This window comes from Squalius cephalus, assembly GCF_949319135.1.
Source record: "Squalius cephalus genome assembly, chromosome: 9".
NCBI lineage: Eukaryota > Metazoa > Chordata > Actinopteri > Cypriniformes > Leuciscidae > Squalius > Squalius cephalus.
In genome coordinates this window covers 16,734,609-16,756,584 of record NC_137130.1, presented here as the reverse complement: position 1 = coordinate 16,756,584, position 21,976 = coordinate 16,734,609, and the positions used below count along the sequence as shown (strand labels likewise).

Below are 21,976 nucleotides of genomic sequence, written 5' to 3'. Positions count from 1 at the left end.
TTTGTATGATTTAGATAGTATTTAGGTAATTATTATACCCTTAATCGATCACACATGTACAATTTTAGTTTATCAATTATTATTACGCAGAGTTTAAATGAATAAATATATAAAGGCAATACGCTTTAGAATCAGTAGATAAAGCTAAACAATGACAACATGTGAGCTTAAATGTTCAATTCTCTCAATACCTTTATCAACTGTATAAACTAACTTCAACTTTTACTTGCACTGTTATACAGAAGTGAGACCTTTTCTTTTAGTTGTCCTCTTTCATAGACAGCTATTTTCTTTCTGCTGTGTAAATTTGTTTAAATTCTTAATAATTTAATACTTTTATTTAATAAGTGAATTGCGCTGCTTCTCTCGCGAGAAATGAATCGCAGTTTCACTCTTTCTCAGCATGTGATTGGCTGTTCGCTACTGATGTCACACCTAAACTCCTAAGAGTTGACAGAGAAAGTTGATGATCAGCATCATGGTACCAACAAAGCCTGGTTGGATTGGTTTGGTTTTGTCAACTCAAAACTAATCCTGTAACCCTGAGTTTGTTCAGCTACCATTGGTACAGGCCCCAGGCCTTGGTTAATTAATATTAGGCTACTCAGTAGGCTACTTAAATGTATAATTACGCTGTAACAAAGACATCTTAAATAATGTAACCCAAATATCCCCTCCAGATACACTTTTGGCCAATACTGTGTGTAACTTAAACTGTAGTGTAGGCTATATTGAATACTGGACTCCAAAAAATGCTGTGGAAATTATACCTTAGTTACAGACTCTGTTTGTTTACATAAAATATAACATTTTGAACTTTGCTGCAACAAAATGTCATATTTTTGGTGGTTTGTCTGTTACCTGATGAAATCAAAATGTTGTCAGTTGAGGAGATTGTGACAGTTTATTCACTAGATGGCAGCACAATGACGTGAAGAGTGAACGGACAACCTGTTGCAAGAAGCCATATTAGACATTCTCTGAAGAAACCAAGAAACCCGGAGCTGTCTCTCTTACCATTGGAGAAAGCGTAACGGCTAACTTGGATCACGTGAGGCACCTCAGCCTATCATGTAATGGCAGTGACGTCAGTGCCCGCCGTTCAAAGTGTAATGACAGTCAGTTACAGTTTACGTTAATCAGTTTCTTGTGGATTAGCATGTTGGTCTTGTGAATAAATGTTCTATATTTGGTGTTATATCGGTAGTAAACGTACGTACAGTAGGATTACATTGTTTGTGGAATGTGCTTTACTGCGGGAAAAAAAGAGCGTGAATAGCTGCAAAGTATTAGATACTGCAGGGCGCATACAACTACATTTAAGAGTAGGCTAGCTACACTAAATGAATAAAACTAAGTTAATTGTAATTTAATACATATTTAATTCATTAAAATTATGTTGTTGTTGTTTTTTTACCTTCATTCATTAAAAGAGTTATATCATCATTAGGCGGACACCGCACAGCAGTCATAAATCATTACAATTAAGTGTAACCTGGCAGCGATAGAAAGAACACTTCATTTTTTATTTTCATTAAACAACATACAATATTTATAATTAAATTATTAATTTTCTTTTTATTCATTAAATTGCATATGCATAGCCTTAGCCTATACATGCAGTTATACTAGTCATTACAATTCAAGTCTTATCATAACTGGTATAAAACCTAAAAGCCAAAGAAAGAAAACTTTGATATTTTTTACTTTCTTTAGACAATATAGGCCACAATGGGTGTTTCTCAATCCGAAGGCTGAATCCTACCTAGACTGCGTCCTTCCTAGGCTGCCTTCCAAAGATCCTTCAAACTGAGATGGCCTTCAAATGAGTCTTACCTGTCGCGACATTCCCTTCTTGGCCTTCTCTTATCATAGTAAAAATCTACATATCGTTTCCAACAAAAGTATTGTTTAGCAGAAAACATGTTGAAGCCTAGCGGACAGGCAGTCGATTCATTAAGCTATTTCCTCATAAATGTGGTTTATTCAGTGTAGTGAAGCCTCTTCTCCATTGACATTCATTAAAAACAACGGCCTCTGGTCTCCTTCCCTGCGTACTGACACAGCCGCAGCATTAGCATTAGCCGTTACGCTTTTTAGGCTAAAGGTTGCAGGCTTGCCTTCTAGTAACTTTTGGAGCCTGCCATCATTCTACAGCGAAGGACACAGAGATTTTCTAATTATTTTTTATTTATTATTATTATTATTATTTTATAATCAGTGTTTAAATGGAAAAATACATTAATTAAAACACCATGAGCACTGTAAAATGTGCACTTGTAGGCCTACAGGATGTGACTTCCTCCAAGTGACCAGAAATCAGAGTGTGTCTGAGTACCGAATAGTCCGAACAAAGACTTCTACCTACACTCTCCAGGCCAAGTGTCCTTGACTTTATTAGATATCTGTGACGCCCAGTGAGAGCGGAGAGTGGAGGGAAAGACATTGGGCGTGAGAGAGAGAGGATAGAGACAGCATCCCTCAGACTGTCACCATTGTGCAGTGATAATTGGATTCTCCCTGTGTGAATGGAGACTCATTCATGGGCATTGTTAGAGTAAAGATTACTATTGTGCCACAGGAAGTAAAGCCTTATGAATATGAAATAGAGGCCGGTGGTCTTTACGATGGAAACGTAAAACATGCACAAGCTGAGGTCACTGGACTCGAGTATAGTAAAGGCCACTGCGATGCAAACCCCACCCTGCAGTCAATTTCATTGGTCAATTCAATTACGCATCAGCTGTCAAGAAAAGTTCAGGCTTTTCATGAACTCAGTAAAAAAAAAATCCATCAGGATACCAACTTATAGTTTGGTTAAAGTATACCAGCTCTATACTTTTAAGGTTTAGGTTTAGGTTAAGGGGTAGCTTTTATTTGTATTGAAATCTGTCGAATATATAGCTATATAATATTTTGCATTTACAAACATTTTAACACAGGTCACAAAACCAGTCAGCATTTGCACCAGCATGTTTGTACCTTCAGAGCAACATTGCACATTGAAAATGAATAAAGCGATCAATGATTGAGATATGGCTTGACGTTGTTTCTCTCTCTCTCTCTGTTTGAGAGTACACCTTTCTCCTGTAGGGAACGCAGTGGTTTCCATGGGGACCCATAGCCACTCTGCTCTTCAAAAGCGGGCCGAGCAGAGGCAGAGGGGCCCTTTGTGTTGGAGAGGAAAGCGTGGAACAACGCTGGGCAGATGAAAGCCCTGCTATCCTTACGCCCAATCATAATTTAGTCATCAGTGCAGGAGCACAGAATCCAAATAGACACTGAAAACACAAACAGTGAAAAGAAGAGGCTCATGGGTCAAGATATGAGCAAGAGAGAGAGATAGAGAGATGGGAGTCTGATATGAGGATAAATTTCAAAGACATAAAGGAATAGTTGTGCTGTGGCTCAGGCTTGTTTTTTTCATGCTGATGATCAGTTCTCTGTGCTGTAGTTTGTGCTGAAATGATGGCGCCCACTTCCATCCAATTTGAGAAAATTATGCTACATCAACTATATTGTTCAAACCAAAAATAGCAACCTTGTTTATAAGGACGTATTTCTTCTTTGTCTGTCAAAGGAATATAAGTGGGCTTTAGATGGTCGATATGTTTATTTACAAGTAAAATTTATTATGAATTAAAAGTATCATGTAAAAAATACTAAAGTATTACAAGTATGATCCATAACTGTTTAAGCAAACTTATGAGGGTATAGTAACCAAAGCTTTTGAGGAGCAGCAAGATTTATGAGTGTATTGTTACGTTTAATAGTTATTAAGTTAGCTTCAGAAATGTTCTAATGTTCAAAAGTTTGGGGTCAGTAAGATTTTTTTTGTTTTTGAAAGAATATTTTTATGTTCACCAAGGCTGCATCTATTTGATCAAAATATTTAAACATTGAAATATGATTTAAAAGAACTGTTTTCTATTTTATTATATTTTAAAATGTTATTTATTAATGTGATGGCAAATCATTTTTATTATGCTGATTTGGTGCTCAAAAAATATTTTTTCATTATCACTGTTGAAAATGGTTGTGCTGCTTAACAAAGTGTCTTTTGTAGGATTTAAGAAAGTTTGAACAACAGCATTTATTTTAAATAGAAAACTTTTGTATCATTATAAATGTCTCTACTGTCATTTTTGATCAATTTAACGCATTCTTGCTAAATAAAATAATAAAAATGGTACACATGATAAAATATGAATGCATATGTGTGAATTGTGGATTTGCTGCCATTTGACAAGGTTAGCAAAGTTAACATTTCTTTAATAAACATTAATGAAGATAAATTCATAACCACAAGTGGACAAGCATTTCATACAATTACTACCTTTGTCAAGGTTAACAAGGTTAGCGTTTCAGTATTAATTGCTGTGTCCCATTCTCTTCTTCTCCCTCTCTACATGTCACTTACAGCGGCCTGTCCAATTGCTGACTCTCTTAATTGAATCAGAACAACATAAAAAAGAAGACAGAAAAGAGAAGGGGGAGAGAAACGTTGAGTTTTCTGGGGCAGATCAGCATTCAGCACGGGTTCAGATGAGGGTCTATATAGGTCACGCACAATATGGCTCCTGCAAGTTTACAGCTGGGTCTCGTAGCGCCATTATCCCACAACAATATCGCGGAGAGGAACTTATTTGAGCCCATTAGTCCATGTCCCCTCCTCCTTCATTAACGAAGCCTTTCTTTAAACAAGTCAAGACAATGAGCTCTCAGAAAGGGTAGCAGGGGGAGAAGAGGAGGATTGGAGGGGAGGTCGCAGGTTTAGCCCGGAGCCCACGATAATTACTGTGTTTCTGTCTGTGGCCTGAAAAAGACTTGAATAATGTTTCTTTTTCTGTGGGGACACTGAACAATAGATGCAGGGCTGGCTTCAAGAACGGCTGTTGGCTATTACAAAAAATCCCATCTTTGCCACTCATGCCAAACCACTTGGCTTCACTATTGCACAAAGTCTTAATGTCGACCACAGTTTGCACATTAAGAATGCATAGATCTTTTATGTAGTTAGACTTCTTTTGTGTTAATTTGTATGGCATCTCATTCCAGGTCCACGTGGGTTGCCAATGACTGTGAGATATGTGCAAATGATGCTGGTGTTTGTGAAAGAAGAGAGATTGACAAAACAAGTCAATAAAATGATTTTACACACTCCTACACAACAGCTGATGTCATTATTCACTATTTATCATGGATTCTAATGGAGGCTTGGTGGCATGATGTCAGGAAGCATAGGCCTATAATATTAATGCTGGGTAACTCACAGGCGCTTTTCTTTTGCAAACCTTGCAGATTATTTTGTGAATCGTCGTGTTAACAAGGAAACACTGAAATACGTTGTTCCACTAAAGTAGCCTAAATCTGAAATCTCACTTGGCTTACAGAAATGTACTGTGGTGGTACCACCATGATGCAGTGATAGTGTCAGATGACAAAACCACGGTACTGAATAATTATGTCCACCATGTACCATGAATTAACATGGTAGTCCAAGATACTACAAAGAATACCATCATAATCACGAAATAAAATAAATGAAGTAGTAGGCCTATGAAAAAAATAAAGGCAGCCGGAACCATTTAACGCAGGATGTTGTTTTACCCGGTGCGCATTTTTGCTGACGGAACTGAATGTGACAGATTGTAAACAGAATCGGGTGAGTCACTTTCACATACAAATAACGGATTATCTGCTCTTTTCATGCTCGTACTTTGTGTCATAGTCATTCTCTTATTATCAGCGACACATAAACTTATTATAATTCGTGTGAGTTAAACACAATCGGATGACACAAATGTCATTGGCAGCTGATGTAGCCGAGTGCTAACTAGCATCATGGTATGAAGTCATCGGCTAACGTTAAATTAAGCGAATCAGCGACTTGTGAATGAAAGCATAATCTCTTTCAGAAGAGGGGCAAACCTTGATATTAGAGGGTTTTTTTTGTTATATTTTTTACGTCTGTTGTCATATATCTCGCAGCTTGCTTGTGTGTCAGCTGCACATGTGTGAACTGTAAGTACATCAAGTTATTAATTAAAGTAATACATGACTCTTGTCGATTTAAATATTGTCTATGGTTCTTATTCAGTGAAGAAGTTCTGGTGTGAACAGTCTGAAGTAAGGGGTCGTCGCTCGTAGTTTTGCGTCTGTTTTGTCAAGTCATATCACGTTTATTTACAAAGCGCAGTCAGTGTCAAGGAACCAAAACTCCATCAGCTGACTGTAGTGGAGAAAAAAAGAAAAGAAAACACTTGCCTTACAACACTAGCATAAATGTAGAGATGGTGTTTTACAATTGACCAGATTTACCATTGTATTATTTGAGGATGGTATCATTAGCATCTGATACCACAGTACTTTTAACATGTCAGAAGATAAGCAGTTTAGTTTACTGGCAGTTAGGGTTTTTTGTGTTTCCATAAAATCATATTATCATAGATCTGTGATAATATGATTTTATGTTATTTTATGATAAAACATAACTTACCGCTCATCACAGTATAACAGAATAAATCTGAGTTATTGCACTGCTGCTGCAGCAATAATGTGAACATATTGTGTAAAATGACATTTAAGAGGGTGCACATCTCCTCTCTACTGCTTTCACTTTATGGTTCTCACATGCTACATGCAGGACATAACTTTGCTTTGTCACTGCCTCAGTGTGCAGATTGATGTTTGCTGTGAGATGGCTAGAAATAGAATGGCAGAAGAGGGCCTCCTCATCACCGTCTGAATAGTGTGTCCACGAGCAGAGGTGTGAAGATCACCAGCTCAAGTTTTCACTGTTGCGGGTCTGCTTCTCATGGCTGGCTGCTGGTCTGTACTACTAAGTTTTTTTTAAAACTGCACAGAAAATTTTTCGTAAAATGTTGCTAAAGTCCTATTCGGACGGGACTAGTCTCCTAAACAGCATTTGAGTTACAATTCTTATCACTCAACGTCTGTGATTTCATGTACTGATCGGCTGTGCTTGCGTGCATCACGTATGTCGTATGTGTCTTTTAATTGATAATTTGTTAATATAATTTTTAATTTATTATAAAAATCCTTTTTAAGTAAACTTCACAAGTTTATCGCAGTGGCTGTTTATAACAAACTTGCATAAGTGTGTAGAGAAACCTAGACAAGTATCTTACTTTAACCTGACTGATATTAAAATGGGCATTCTTCGCAATTCCACGATTTGGCTCGATGTATTGATTGCATATGTTATTTTTTTCGTCGGAGACCATCCATATTGAAACTAAATGAAAGAATGCTGAAGATTGGTGTGCAAACGATAGCTCAGGTAGGACAAAAACACATTAAGAGAAGCGATAGAATAATACTATCAATCAGCAATCACAGACATTCGCATTCAGACGGGATTAGATTTCTCAGAGGACCGTTGAGTTTGATGAAAAACAGTAGGGACTAGGTAATTTGCCCTAGAATTTTTACAGAGGTTGTGTGAGAAAAACACTGACTTCTTGGCAGATACGGACGGGATTAAAATCGCAAAGTACGAATATGTATGAATTTCTCCTCATGGAAAACTAGTCCTGTCTGATTAGGCCTTATGTTTACCATGGTGTCAATCATTGTAATTTCCCATATTGAAATACAGTTGTCACTCCAGAAACTTTACAATGTAGCCTACATGGCCTTACACACCCTCATGTTGCTCGGATCCTGTATGAATTTCTTTCTTCTGTGGAACACAATTATCCACGGCCTTCAAGGTACTAGCATGATATTGCTATTATTCCTTATAGCATAATAGCGTGACAATGCCTTGTATGATTGTGCCTTGAGTTTGAAGAATGTTGTCTTCCATGAGACTTTTGAGAAAATGTCTTCTTTTTAAAGGTTTGGAATGACTTTATGGTGAGAAAATGATGACAGAATTTTTAGAGAACTAGGCTATCCCTTTTAAGTTTTGATACTCATTATTTTACAGTATTAGGCTACTTGATATGAAGATTTGCTTGTTTTGTTGGTGAGTTTTTCTTTATATGTCTTTCTTTGTTTCTCCGTTTATTCTCATGGGTCTGGTGAGCCTCTTCTCTGAGATGATGTAATGGTCTTTTTAATAATTGATGGTTCAAAGAAAGTGAAAGACACTGAGCCGGAGTGCAGAGGAAATCAATGTTAGTGCGGGAGGATGTAGACATGAGTTAGATGAGGAGAGGCTGCATAACTATGCTGGAAACTTCCAGGTTTGTCTGTGTGCCCGAAGCTCTGGAAAATAAGGTAGCCTGTTGAATGGATTCCACGGCGCTAAGGTAGTATTGTGAAATTGACAATGTCTTGTTATAATTTTGTCATTAGTGTAACTACAGGTCAAGGTGAGTGAAGTTCAGCTGCTGACACATCGTTAGTCATAAAGATGTGAAGGCTGTATCAAAAGGAAGCAGCATTAGGGGGCATTCACGCAGAACACGTTTTTGTGTTTGCATTTAAGTGGAATGGAAAAGAGCGCAAACTCTTGAAACAAGCTAATTTTTACTTTACACATACCTTTACGTTACTGTGCAAGATGCTGAAAAAACAGCAAGACGTGGTGCAACTGGGAAAGTTGTCCATCGTTAGATACAAACTGAATCCGAGGTCTGATAGGTAGATGCCACAACTTGAGTACCACATTGAAAAGTACATTCTTTATAGAAGTAATCTTTAGTTTGAATGTAATCTGGACGTACTACATTCGTCATGTTGTTAACCTACGGCATCAGTTGCATCAGTGCGCATGTCTCACATAGTTACTGGAAAATCAGTCACTTATGATGTTCAATTGCAGAGAGTATGCCACCTTAGAGGGCAAATGACTATATAGGTGGTAGACTGCAAGGAAGCTCACTAGGGTTTGGGACAGAGCATGGTTTGTCAGAAAAATTACTTGTGGTTATTGTGTAGTTGGGGCTTAAATGTTGTACAATTCCTGATGTTATACTTTTTGCTCAGAGGCGCATCACTACTAGAACATCAGCTGTCCATAGAGTTACTTTGCTGACCGCATTGTGCTTTTCTTTCTTGTTTGTCTAAATTTAGGATGTCTGGCCCTGGGGAAGGACGTCCTGGTGCCACCTTGGATTTATCACTCACTGAATCAACGCCTTACTGACTGCAGTGATTTAATTGTCTGAATGAGGCAACACCTGTTCTAGACAGCTCTGAGTTTACACTCAGGTTCTGCTGACCTCACCTTGCCCAGTGGTGATACTGATAGCTGGCACACCAGTCAGTTCTCATTAGGTGCTTGATTAACAACGTTGGCTGACTTGGCACAGAAAGTGACAGTACTGGAAGGGGTTCAGGCTTTTGTGTTCCATCTGTTTTGCAACTCTCCTTTTGGGTCAGACAGCAGATGTTCCGTCTGCGGTGCCTTGAGGCCTCTCGATCCTGCCCTATCTACCTTCGCACACGTAAGGAATCGGTCCATTTGCCCCACCCCTCCGCTTCTGTGACGCCAAAACTGTTGAGGTGATGGAGGGTCTGGAGGTCGTGGACATTAGCCCTGCCCTCGAGGCCACTGAGGATTACCTGCACTGCCTCGCTGACAATCAAGGGGATGGCCAGGTACGTCCGCCCAAGCTTAAAGAGGCGTCCACCATGGACAAGTTGAATTCCAGTGGCGTGTGGGGGCTACTGACAGGAAAGCAGTCGGAGATATCACCTGGCAATATGGCCTGGGCAGAGCAGACGTCCTTCAGCGTGCTGGGCCTACGACATGGAAAAAGGAACCGGGCACGATCCACCAATGATTTGGCGGCGCATGCCAAAGAGGCGAACTCAACCACCAATTCATCCAATGGCGGCTTCAAACGTGGCCACAACCGCTCCCGTTCAGACGTCAACAACCGCACTTACACCGATAATGGCATACCAGCCATTGACAAAAATACCCTCAAGAACATGGCATTGAACGACTACAGAGATGGTAAGAATTAAACTACAATTATTATTTATGCATTTAATTGGAATTGATGTGAAGTGCAGAGATGCAACAAGTTCAAACAAATCGTATCTCGTTCAAAACCAGGTGTTTCACTTACAAGATTCCAGCGACAGGAAATTTGTCCGTCCACACCGAAAGTAAAAATGCTGAGTGATGCCATATAACCACTTGGGTAGTGGTTTTGGTCTAATTAATTTTTTCCATAGGGATTTTAAAAGATTGTTGAAGAGTTGCAAGGTGAATCATCACATTAAATGATTTTAACCAAAAAAGCATTTGGGGAAAAAAGACTAAGGTACAAGACTGTATACTTAGCAGCTTTAATGATGGAAAGAACTACAATTCCTATAAGTGCAATAAATTAGATTTTTTATTATTATTGCAGAATCATGGGTAATGAGTTTTGACCAGGAATTCCACTGTTAAACACAATTATTTAAAAAATGTGTTGATAGAACGCAGGCTAATTGCTTCAACAAAAGGATATACCATTGATTAACAACCTCATAGCTGACAGTAGCTTTGTCTTTAAAGGTTTACAAGTTGTCATTAAAAATCAGTTCCCCCATGGAGAAAGTGAATGGGATATTTACTAGTTCCTGAACTTGAATGTTGTGCTGTATACCATGGTTGCGTTAAGTGGGATTTTGGACCAATGAGATTTCACTGTCCCACTTGTCACTTGTTGTGGCTGGTTAGGACAAAAGCTCAACATTGGAAAAAACTCTCAACTTTTATCGATTAGCACTTTATCGTGTCGCATCTGTTTAGATGGTATTATCATTACAGCTGTTATCCATCAAAAGACTATTCACTTGCTCAAATAACATTGTTTTTCATCACTTTGTACACTTTATTAAAATGTCATCATGTTATGTTGTAGCTTTTATCTCCTCACACCTGTGATTTGTTGTGTCTATGTCTCTGTCAACACCGCTCACCTGCGCTCTTTGCAGGAATCACGTCCTTTTATGTCGAGGGGGTTCAATGAGTTTGTTTGTTGTGTTTTCTACTGAAGGGTTTATTTAGACAAGGTCATACCAGAACAAGAACAGTAGAAACCCAGAGGCATATTATGATTAACATGCTACTTTGATTTAATAAAATACACGTTCACTAATATAAATGGTCACTTTGTTTTAAAGCTTTTTATATCCAGTGTAGTCTGGTTTAATTTTATATTAACTCATTTCGAAAAGGCTGATTTATTTCTACATCCAATAAATCAGTACTAGGTTTTGCAAATCGGCAGGTGATACCAATCCTCTTGGCTGTCCTTGCTTCCGTATTAAAACTTAATGGGGCAAATTGTTAATTACAGCAAAATGTGCCAAAGGGAGCAACTGGAAATAGAAGCAAGTTCCATGCTCGAATGCCCACCGTTTGTTCAGTGACTGAGATTGAATCCTAGGTGACATTAAGATATTGGCAACCCACCCAGTTTCTAATTCTGATAGATCTACTGATTAAAACTGGAGAAACCCATACACTCTTCACTGCACAGGTCAGTGTTTGCGCTATGCTTGACTTGGCTCTGTAGTTCATTACAAGCGTCAATTTCAATTTAGTCTGCTTTGTTTGCACGCATTTTTCAACGTCTTGTTTGACTGGCCTTAGATTCAACTTAATTAAAATGTTTTTTTTTGTTTTTTTTTTATTAAAGAAACCTTTTTAAAGACATTTTACATGTTTAAAATTACATTACCATTCAAAAGTTTTGGGAACAGATTACAGAAAGATTTTTTTTTTTTAAAGAAATTAATACTTTTATTCAGTAAGGATGCATTAAATTGATCAAAAATGACAGTAAATGCATTTATAATTTCACAAAAGATTTCTATTTCAAATAAATGCTGTTCTTTTGAACTTTCTATTTGAATAATTTCTGTTCATTAAAGAATCCTGAGGAAAAAAAAAGTCTATCATGGTTTCCACAGAAATGTAAGCAGCAAAGGGTCAGTGCAACAGAACTTACTAGTTGTCTTTAATTGAAGTGCTAAGTAGACAGAGATTATACTCCCAACATTTCATTGTTTATTATGATGTGACTCTTCCATGCGTTGCTTTCTCTTTGATTACAGCAGGTCTGAAACGAGTCGTGGCTACTCATTTGCATGTTTATTGGACCTCAAGCAGTACAATTTTATTGTTAGTTGAATACAGTTACAGATCTTAAATTAGATTTATGCTGAAATCGCAATCTAAAGCAAATTGCAGGGGTTCTGGTTAAAAGATCAGGGAGTCAATCAAGATTGCTTGATTGCTTTGGTCTGTTATGTCAAACTAAACCAAATTAACCCATCACTGTGTAGGTATACTGCTGTTTATTTTGAGTTAATGTGTTAGTTTCAGAGACCGTAATATTGTGAAATATCATTACAATATTTTAATATATTTTAAAGTTTTTTTTATTTCTGTGATGCCAATGCTACATTTTCAGCAGCCATTATTCTAGTCTTTAGTATCACATGATCCCTCAGAATTCTGCTGATTTGATCCTCAAGAAACATTTCTTATTATCAGTGTTGAAAACAGTTGTGCTGCTTAATATTTTTCTCGAAATTTCAGGATTTTTGATTAATAGAACGTTCACAACAACAGCATTTATTTTAAATATATTTTTTCTAGCAATGTATTTACTGGATATTTTTTGATATTAAATTTGTCCAGATTACTTTTGGGATTCACTCAGATCCTTTCTGTTCCATTCTGTCTGCTTTTTTCCCTTCCGGCTCAGATTTTGAGTCATTACTGATGACTGTTTCCCTCGTGCCCATCTGTGAGTGGTATAGCATCACTAGTACTGTTTTTTTTTTAATTTTTTTTTAGCCAGTCTCTCTCAAATAGGTGTTTTAGTAACTTGCAGAGGGAACGGTCTTGGAAAAGTTCAGGCTCTGCAGGCCTACTGGCTTTGCACCAGCTCGCTAATTGGGTCATGTCAGCACGCCTCATGTCCTTTCTGCTGTGAAATTAGTTGTGACTCTTTCAATAGCTGCAAACTATGCACCTTTGAAGACCTCTGAGTGCAAGGAGTCCCCAAACACCCACAACAGCACTCCAGAGGCCCAAAGCACGTCAGCTGTCGCAGGTTTTGCTGGCTACTCAAAGTAACCCAACCTTCAGAGCTCACAGTTTATCGGCAAAAAGTGGGAGGGGATTGTCCGTTATAAGTTACAGATGTTATGGAAGATGCAGTTTTGACTGGTACATTAGAGATAAGATTTAAAGAAAACAATACAAGGGCATTTGCTTTTAATTTACCCTCCTCTTGGCCTCTGTCTGTTTCTATTGGTCTGGCCAGGCCTAGAAGTACGGGGAAAACAGCAGGTTGCCGATGGTTGAGAGGAAAACGGGCAGTTTCCAGCCAAGGAATTGTAAGGATGAGGAGTGTTGTGGACCAAGAGAGGAAAGGAGATAAAGGAGGGAGTATATGAAAGAAATGGACAGAAAAAGGAAGGACTGGAAAGGAGTGCCAAAGATTAGGGGTCACTATTTGCCGTTTTGTTTGCACAGCAGCCCAACACACAATAATGGTTCTTCCTGCTTTGCGGTGGCTGGATAGACTGCTATCACGTAGCATAATAGCATCCATCATGGATGATGGGAACATCTCTCATGCAGAGCTCAAGAGTAACATGAGAGAGGAGGGGCACTGGTTCCACTGAAGGAGGTACTAGCATGATGGGCATTTAAAAGGAAAAATGAATTAATAATATTACCATATAGCCCTTTTTGGACAGGACAATAGTGTAAGTGTTTAACATTCATATTTTTTTTAGCTCTCTGAGCAATGTAATGTTCAAAAATGTCTTCTTTTAAAAAAATATGTTTCTCATTTATTTGGACATCTTTTGATGGTAAATTGGGTAAAATTACATATTAAATAATTACATATTTTAGCTTAAGTCTTTTGAGAAATGTAGCCTAATTCTTTTTGGGGTTTTTTCTATAATGCTTCTCATTTATTTGGGCTATTTTGCCATTTTTGGGTTGGTAAATTGGCTACAGTTTTTTATTTTTTATTTTTATAGCCCTCTGAAAAAGTAATCATTTGAGAAATGTGAGTTGAAAAAATGCAGTTGCTAGTTAAAGTAATGTTGGCATTCTCTTCTACATGAAAAGGAAAATTAAATCAATAAGTTTAATTAATTATTTTATTGTTGTTGATTAATGTAGTTTTGTATTTTTACTTGACCCCAGGAAGAGTAGCCACTACCTAGGTAGTGGCTAATGGGGATCCAAATAAACAAACAAAATTCTTTCCATTTAATTATGTACTTCTTGTTATAAAAGAATCAAGAAGTAAGAAGTCTTGTTTGCATAGTGCAAGTCACCAGAAAGTATTGGATCCACAATATTGCCTCAAATTGTCCTGTGCAATCACAGGTTTGCCATTGGCTTGACACAGTGCAGCCAAAGGCCTAATATTCATATAAAATTGTATAGTTATTTAGAGACATTTTTAGTTTGTAGTTTTTTATTTGTATTAAAGGTGCTCTTTCTGTCCTTTTCTTTTCCAGCTCATAAAGAGAGCAGCCCAAGCCTGGTGAAGCAGGGAACGCTTGAGCAGAGAGAGGGACCATGGGGACGCTGGACCGCCTGTCATGTGGAGCTTACGCCCTGTGAGTTGCGTCTCTACAGCCTGGACAGCAGCGGCAACCAGCAGCTATGTGCCGCCCTCTCGCTGTCCCACTGCCAAGGGGTGAGTGCTCCCCAGACGCAGGATGGACGTGTGCTGCAGGCCGTCTTCTTTAACAGCACCCGTGTGCAGTTACGCGCACCGTGCCAGTGGGAGGCACTGGAGTGGCGTAGACTCCTCTGGGAACGCGTCTTGGCCGCCCGTGCAGCCCATCGCAAAGGGGAGCTGGCACCTACCCCCCACGAACCCGATCCAGACGCGGCGACCGTGCCAGCCCCTCGACCGCTGGTACGTCCCACGGCCCTACCACTGTTCACCCAGCACTGTGCCGATGTTCTTAAAGCTGGCCTTCTGCACCAACTCACTGACCTCAACAACTGGAGGGCCTTCACGTTTGTACTGAGCCGCACCGAGCTGCAAGCCTTCCCGACCGAGGGAAGAGGCCCGGTGTCGGAGCCAGTGCTGCGGTACCGGCTGGCTTGCTGTCTGGCTGTGCAGCGGGATGATGAAGACGGAGGCTCTAGCTGCCGCTTCCAGGCGGTCTTCCCTGATGATGTGCTGCGCTTGCGGGCAGAGAGTGAGTCCAGAACTCAAGACTGGGTGGAGGCCCTAAGAACAGCGGTGACGGCTCAGCGGCCACAGTGTGAGAATAGTCAAGTCCCCTGCGGAGTGCTGATGAGGAGTAAGCCAGCCAGGGAGCGACGGCACAAGGAAGCCCAGAGAGCTAAACGACAGTCCGTCACCACTAGCTTTCTCAGTATCCTTACCTGTCTGGCTGTAGAAAAGGGTCTCACCGCTCAGAGCTTCCGATGTGCAGGTGACCACCTCTCTGATACGCTTTCAACATTTCCTCATATTGTAATAGCTTTTTGGTTCACTAATAGGTTTGCTTCATTATCATTAAAATGATCGAGAAGGAATTCACTAAGAGTGAATTGTCTTCACTTATTGCGCATTCATTTGTATCAGTTATGGCACAAGCATGCCTGCATAATTAGTGTCGATCACAATTTTTTTTTAATGATTGAGTGTCACATTTGGCCCATGTTATAAATCCTGTATATAGTCATGAAATTAGAAACCTCCTTAATTAAATCTGTTAACAAGTGGTCACGAGACACATTTGATATGGATTTACATACCAGGTAAAATAAGCAATGTGTCTCGGCTGACAGCTTGTGGTCGTATCACTCATGACAGATGTTAATGTCAGGTGTAAACAGAGCTAAAATCGTGATCATTGTGTTATATTGCTCTTTTTGCAATGTCACCTTTTCTATTCTTAGATCTGGATCTGACAACACAGGTCTAATGCTGCCAGCTCATATCGACTCCTTAACTTTGAATTTTGCCTTTCGAAAAGGCCCTGACTGTATGAACTTCAGCCTTTCTCCATGAGTCAAATGATTCAGCAAGTTCAAGAAATAGATGTTCCACTCACTCATTTTTCAACATATGCCAAATGATATGGTCATTCACACAAGCATGCAACCTTTATACAAAGCCAACCCTGGTCTGTAATTTGAGCGTCATCTCTCCAGTCCAAATACTGTTTGATTATGTTGATGTCTGTGGCTTTGCTTTAGTGGCCTTACAGTTATGTCATATTGTAGTCTCTCTGTCGTTCTTTTTCTGGTGTGAAATTTCCCCCCTTGAAGTGGATATAAATTAATCGCTTTCCTCTGTGGTTGTAACAACCAGCTTTTTAATGCGGGATATTTGAAAGCCTCACTGAACAAGGACAGCAGGCACCTGACGATAATTGGCCCATATAAAGTGGAAAAAATCCCCTTTTAGAATCAAAGGCTCCCTGGATTCTGCGTTCTGTGCGGAAGCTAATTGTTTGATTCAGGGCCACGAAAGAGATTTTTTTGAATGGGACGTGTCAGCCTAAAAAGAACAGAACAGCTGGGTACGTCCATGCACTCAGCAGCCCCCCCCCCCCCCCCCTCTCTCTCTCTCTCTCTTTCTCTTTCTCTTTCTCTTTCTCTTTCTCTCTCTCTCTTTCTCTCTCTCTTTCTCTTTCTCTCTCTCTCTCTTTCTCTCTCTCTCTCTCTCTCTCTCTCTCTCTCTCTCTCTCTCTCTCTCTCTCTCTCTCTCTCTCTCTCTCTCTCTCTCTCTCTCTCTCTCTCTCTCTCTCTCTCTCTCTCGGTCTTTGTTCTTCCTCTCTTGTACGTATATGTTTGTCACACAAAAACGCACACTTTTAAGACTTTTTTCGTTTTATTTTATTTCCCCCAAACAGATGCTTGCACTTTTTCTTTGCTTTATCAACACTATATTACTTTTGACATTTGCAATGTGTGTTTGTAATTTTAAATTGTTTAAAAGATTGTTTCCGAGGTAGAACTACACTCTAAATACACCTCGTTTTTTGGCATCTTTCGCAAATGTTAACCTTAACCATAGCTGCACCCAAATTGTCACACAAAAACAAAACAAAAACTGTGATTTATGTGACATGTCAGTCGGAAGGGCCTGTCCTATCTATGTGGGCTACCTTTCAGTCTATTCTTGGCCAGAAACAGTTGCAAAATGGACCAGATTAGTCACATCAAAGCAGCATTGGTTTTAAAATGATGGGCCAATCAGAAAATATTGGTTGCATTAAGTATCTTGAATGTTGGTTGTAGCGTGTTTAAGAAATGGGCCTTGAGACTCCTGTGTTCTACTGCCTATTCCATCCTATAGTTTTTTCTCAAATTCAAGAATGTGTTCTATCTGTATGTGCCCTAATAGGATTGGATCTAGTGTGGGAGAGAACGGACTCATCCAATGCAGGGTAAATTCAAAAGACAACGTACCCGGTCTGGGTTGATGATTGGATGTGGTAGTGGCTCTTCATTATGAGGGTTCATTGTGAGGTTGGAGTTTTGTCTCATTACTGTTGCAGTCTTTTATTATCCTCTGTTTAGTTCTCTGTCATTTGTTCACTTCGCAATACCTCTTGGCCCCGCATCCATGAAAGGTTCTGCCAGCTAACCCAAGTCCTATGTGGGGGTTATTGAAAGGGGTTGTGATGCATTCACATTACTTAAAGATGACTTGAAGATCCTAAAGAGGAGAAGAACTATTGAAATGCAACAATAGAAAAGAAGGAATACTCATCCCTGCCTTTATTTGAATACATTTCAAACTTATACCATCTGTTGTTTCTGTTAAGATTTTGGTTCTTTCTTGTCCCAAGAAGGAAGAGCAGATGCTACATGTCTAATGTGGTAATATACTTTAAAAATCAGTCATTGTTCCTTCTCTTCAGAAAATGAATATTAAGTGGTTGACCAGAGGTGTGAATATTTGTTCTGATAGTATGGATACTGATTACTATATTTTGTTTCTTTCATTATTGCAATACATCGTAAATTCTGAAATTCTAACTCTTTTCTAGTTTAAGATATTTTATCAATTTTATTCATTTCATGGAATTTTTTATTTTATTTTTTAGCAAAGAAATTTCAGCAGCCATTGCTTAAGTCTTCAGGGTCACAAAACAAAATCTCTCTGACCTCGTAATTTTAAATGGTAGTGTGTATAAGTAATATATCATTGTGATAATCAAAGTTTTTATTTTTCCTTAAGTGCTTTATTGGATTGTTCATTAAATGAGTGTCAGTATGTGTTGCGACCAACCCAGGTTGTCCAGTTCACTCTAGCTCATCTCCTGTCAAAACACTGCTGATATACAATCAATGAGCAAACTCCATTCAATCGGCAGACAGAATAACGGGACTTTGTTTAAGAGGGTCATGCATGTCATCCTTTTGAAGCAGAAAAAGAGACCCGTCCTCTTACCTTCCTTTCTCAAACACACACACACACACACACACACACTTTTTCTCAAGCCAAATCACATAGTTTGCTTGAACCCAGCTTGGGCTTTTTTCCACACATTTCCACTAAAGTATCCTGTAGCGCGAATAAGGACAGCAGATCAAATGGGAAGATCCAGCTGTAGTTGGGAATAGAGGGAGTGCAGGGTCAGGTGGAGAGAATAGTGTCCAACGGACTGCTGTTTACATCAAAAAGATGGGCAGTGCATCTGTCTCAAGCAAACACATGTGTGAGCACACTTGCGCACGCACAACCTTATGCCATCTTTTTGTTTGTTTTTTTGAAGTGGATGTCAGTTTGAATAGGGGACATCAAAGCTGGGGCCTTGTCTTCTTTCACGCTTATCGAGCTACAAAGTCCCACCCTGGAGTTCTTGTCCCATGGAACTCGGCGGGCTGCTTGAAAGTGGCGCGAGTCACAGCCTTTGCAGCTAGAAAACAGCAAGACCTTTCTCGCGCTGAAGGACCGAACACCTCCTCCAGATCTGTCACGTTTATTCTACTAGAAAACCATTGTGCAAGTGGGACCTCAGAGCACCCCACTTCACCTCTTTTTTTCCCTGCAGATAGTTGTCGTTTTAGGACAACAGGGTGCTGCTGAAAATGAAAGAGGGGAATCTTGCGGACAGTCATGCATTGAACACATCAAACGACTCTTGTTTGGCATGGCTCTCTGTCTTTCCCACAGTCTCAGGTTGGCCCCTCTTTTTTGTGCAAAGAACTTGCCGTTCCCCTCCACTTATGCTTGGCTATGAGTTTGAGAAATGTTGAGAACCGTATTCAATTCATGTAATTGAACAAGCGCCACATGTGTGCTTCAGGGCCGCAGTTCCAACCTGCTAGAATGTATCATAGGCTTCAATTGGCCCTGTTTTTTTTATGTCCACAGACATCACTGTACCCAGAATGGCGTACTTGGGGATATATTCTGTACTGTCTGTCTGGCTGTGCCGTGTAAACTGGCACCTTGTGTGTTCGAATGTATGTGGGAACTCATGCGTGGGGCTGTGTTTTACTGGCACAGACTGTGATGTCCACAATACACAGAGCCTGCGGTTACCAAGCGGCCAACTCCTTCTCAGAAGTTACATGCTCTCTGGCCACTGTCCAGAATCTCTTTAGCCTAACAGGCTTGGTGTAAATGGATCAGACAGTTTGCTAGAAAGCTGGACATGTTAATAATTGTGTTGGCACTGTTTACATGCAATAAAAGATCAGTTTTAGTATGTCTAATATGTGATGATTTTTTTTTTTAAATGTCACAGTAAAGCCCAAAGCAACTGTAGTTTGGATACTAGCACTTAGCGTATGTGTACAGCCAAACGCACAAGTAGACTCCATTTAATAGCGCGTGAAAGATAGCACTAGAAAGTCCTTGTTCAGTGTCTGCGCTACAAAGCGCATGTGTGAGCTGATTAGAAAAATCTGTAACATTTGTCTCATTTGTTAACATTAGTAACTAACATGATCTAACAATAAGCAATACATTTGTTACAGTATGTATTAATCTTTGTTAATGTTGGTTAATGAAAATACAGTTGTTCATTGTTCATTTTAGTTCACACTACATTAAGTAATGTTAACAATTACATCTTTTGATTTTAATAATGTATTAGTAAATGTTAACAATAATTAAAATGAAGGAAGATTAATAAATACTGTAGAGTTCATGTTAACTAAAGTAGTTAACTAATGAAACCTTATTGTAAAGTGTTACTGAAATATCATACACATAAAAACCGACTTATACTTTGGGCTTAATCAAAGTAATATTTGCATAAGTCGGGCTAACATACCTATTGTAGCTTTGCTTTGACCAGCATATATGCTCTACTGTCAGACTACAATTGGCTGATGCACGGTTTGTATTTTATTTTTTATATTCAGTTAAATTTTACATATTGTGGGAAGATGAAGGCTATAGCTTGACTACTAGCTCGAATTTAAACATTATCCATATATTCTCTTCTTTTTTTTTATTCCACAGCATGTGACGTGAGCTGTTAGCTGCTGATTATTCCATGAGGTTATACAGAAACTATGCTTTGGAAGCCGGTGTAATGCACAGAAACATTGTCGACAAGTTTTGAGTCACTGCTTCTCCTTTAATTTTTGCACAATTTTTGTTTTCCTTTTGCTGTAAAGCCCAGCCTCAACTAGCTCTCTCTTAATAATAGTCTCCGTAGCATGAGCGCTGTACAACGATGTGCTATTTTTGGAAAAGGGTGGTATTTGTGGGTTTACTCTCTGCATGTATGCTGATTACAAGGCAGCTCTGACACACGACACCCTGCTGCTTGGTCTGTGGTTCAGCCCAAATATCAGGCGCCCATCAGCTGTGGCATGGGGGACACCACCTCTGACTTTTTATAGTCTGGGGTCCCTGCCCCTAAAAACCTCAAGTTTACATTGGCAGCACAGTGCAGCGCATGATGCTAGCGCCTAACCTCAGCTAGAACAACCCATTACGTATGGGTTTGGAAATGGAATAGAGTGAATTTTCTTTTCTTGGTCCAATATGGCTGTATTTCTTGGCAACGTATTGTGCAAGTCAAGAGTCACAGAATAACATTTCACAGAATAATTTTTGCCCAGTCTTTTTTTATTTGTATTTTTTTATTATGCATCAAAAACGGCTAACACCGTTCTCTTTAAAATTTCTTAGGGCAGTGCAACAATGTTTAAGTGGCATGCGTAATGTCTTCATCATATTATTTATATGGTAGTATATATTACTATTCCACAAAACCACAAAATGACTAAAGTAATTCACATAAAACAACACATACAAAAAAATTGTTTCACTTGTTAATGTTCACTCTTATGTGAGGTATTTTAGTTATTTTGTGGTTTTGAAGCTCTACTACAGCATGTGTACCCATCCACTGTTATTTTTAATAGAAATAACTGTATGAGCATTCTGCTAAACATCTCCTTTTGAGCTCCACCGAGGAAAGGACCTATTACAGGTCTGGAATAACATGAGGCTGAGTAAATGATAACAGAATTGCTATTTATGAGTGAACTGACTCTTTTGAATCTGGTGGTAATGATGTAATTCTGCTTACAGTCAGAGATACACGTACTATCACTGTTTTCGGCTTGGTCCTTTTCAGTCGGCTAACAATGCTTCAAAAATAGACCTACAGCATTGCCTGTAAACACCGTAATCAGTGTCTCCCTCTACAGATATGTGTAGCGATAACATTCTGCCTCCTTCTTTTAGAGACTGTGTTTTCTGACTTGTTTTTGTCCTCTCTATCCTACCTCCCATCTTGTCCACATTTCTTCTCCCTATGAAGTGTATAGCTGACGCTACGCTCCACTGAAAAGATTGTCCATATCCGTCTGTGCCTGTTCCTTTCATTCTCTCTTTTTATTCTTTGAACGTCCACACTGTCCCGGCTCTGGTTCTCCAAGATGGCTTGGATAAGGGACACCTGCCATGTTCACAATCACCTGTTTTGGTTCCTTCGGCATAAGCCCTTTGGTAGAGTGCCGCCTGACTGTTTGAAGACAACTTGAACAAGACATTTAAAAGACAAAGCAAAGTAC

At 39.3% G+C, this 21,976-nt stretch overlaps 1 protein-coding gene across 2 annotated transcripts in view; it reads left to right on the top strand.

Moving 5' to 3' along the window:
* Window positions 1–5,615: 5,615 nt before the first annotated feature.
* plekhm3 (pleckstrin homology domain containing, family M, member 3) overlaps window positions 5,616–21,976 on the top strand; it is a 39,139-nt gene continuing 22,778 nt past the window's right edge. Inside the window, exons 1-3 of one of the 2 annotated variants that reach the window (XM_079882465.1) lie at window positions 5,616–5,665; window positions 9,046–9,934; window positions 14,473–15,408. In XM_079882465.1, the coding sequence (XP_079738591.1) occupies window positions 9,481–9,934; window positions 14,473–15,408 (1,390 nt within the window). In that variant the 5' untranslated portion in view covers window positions 5,616–5,665; window positions 9,046–9,480. The remainder of the gene's footprint in view (window positions 5,666–9,045; window positions 9,935–14,472; window positions 15,409–21,976) is intronic. The other variant, XM_079882464.1, reaches the window with a different exon arrangement.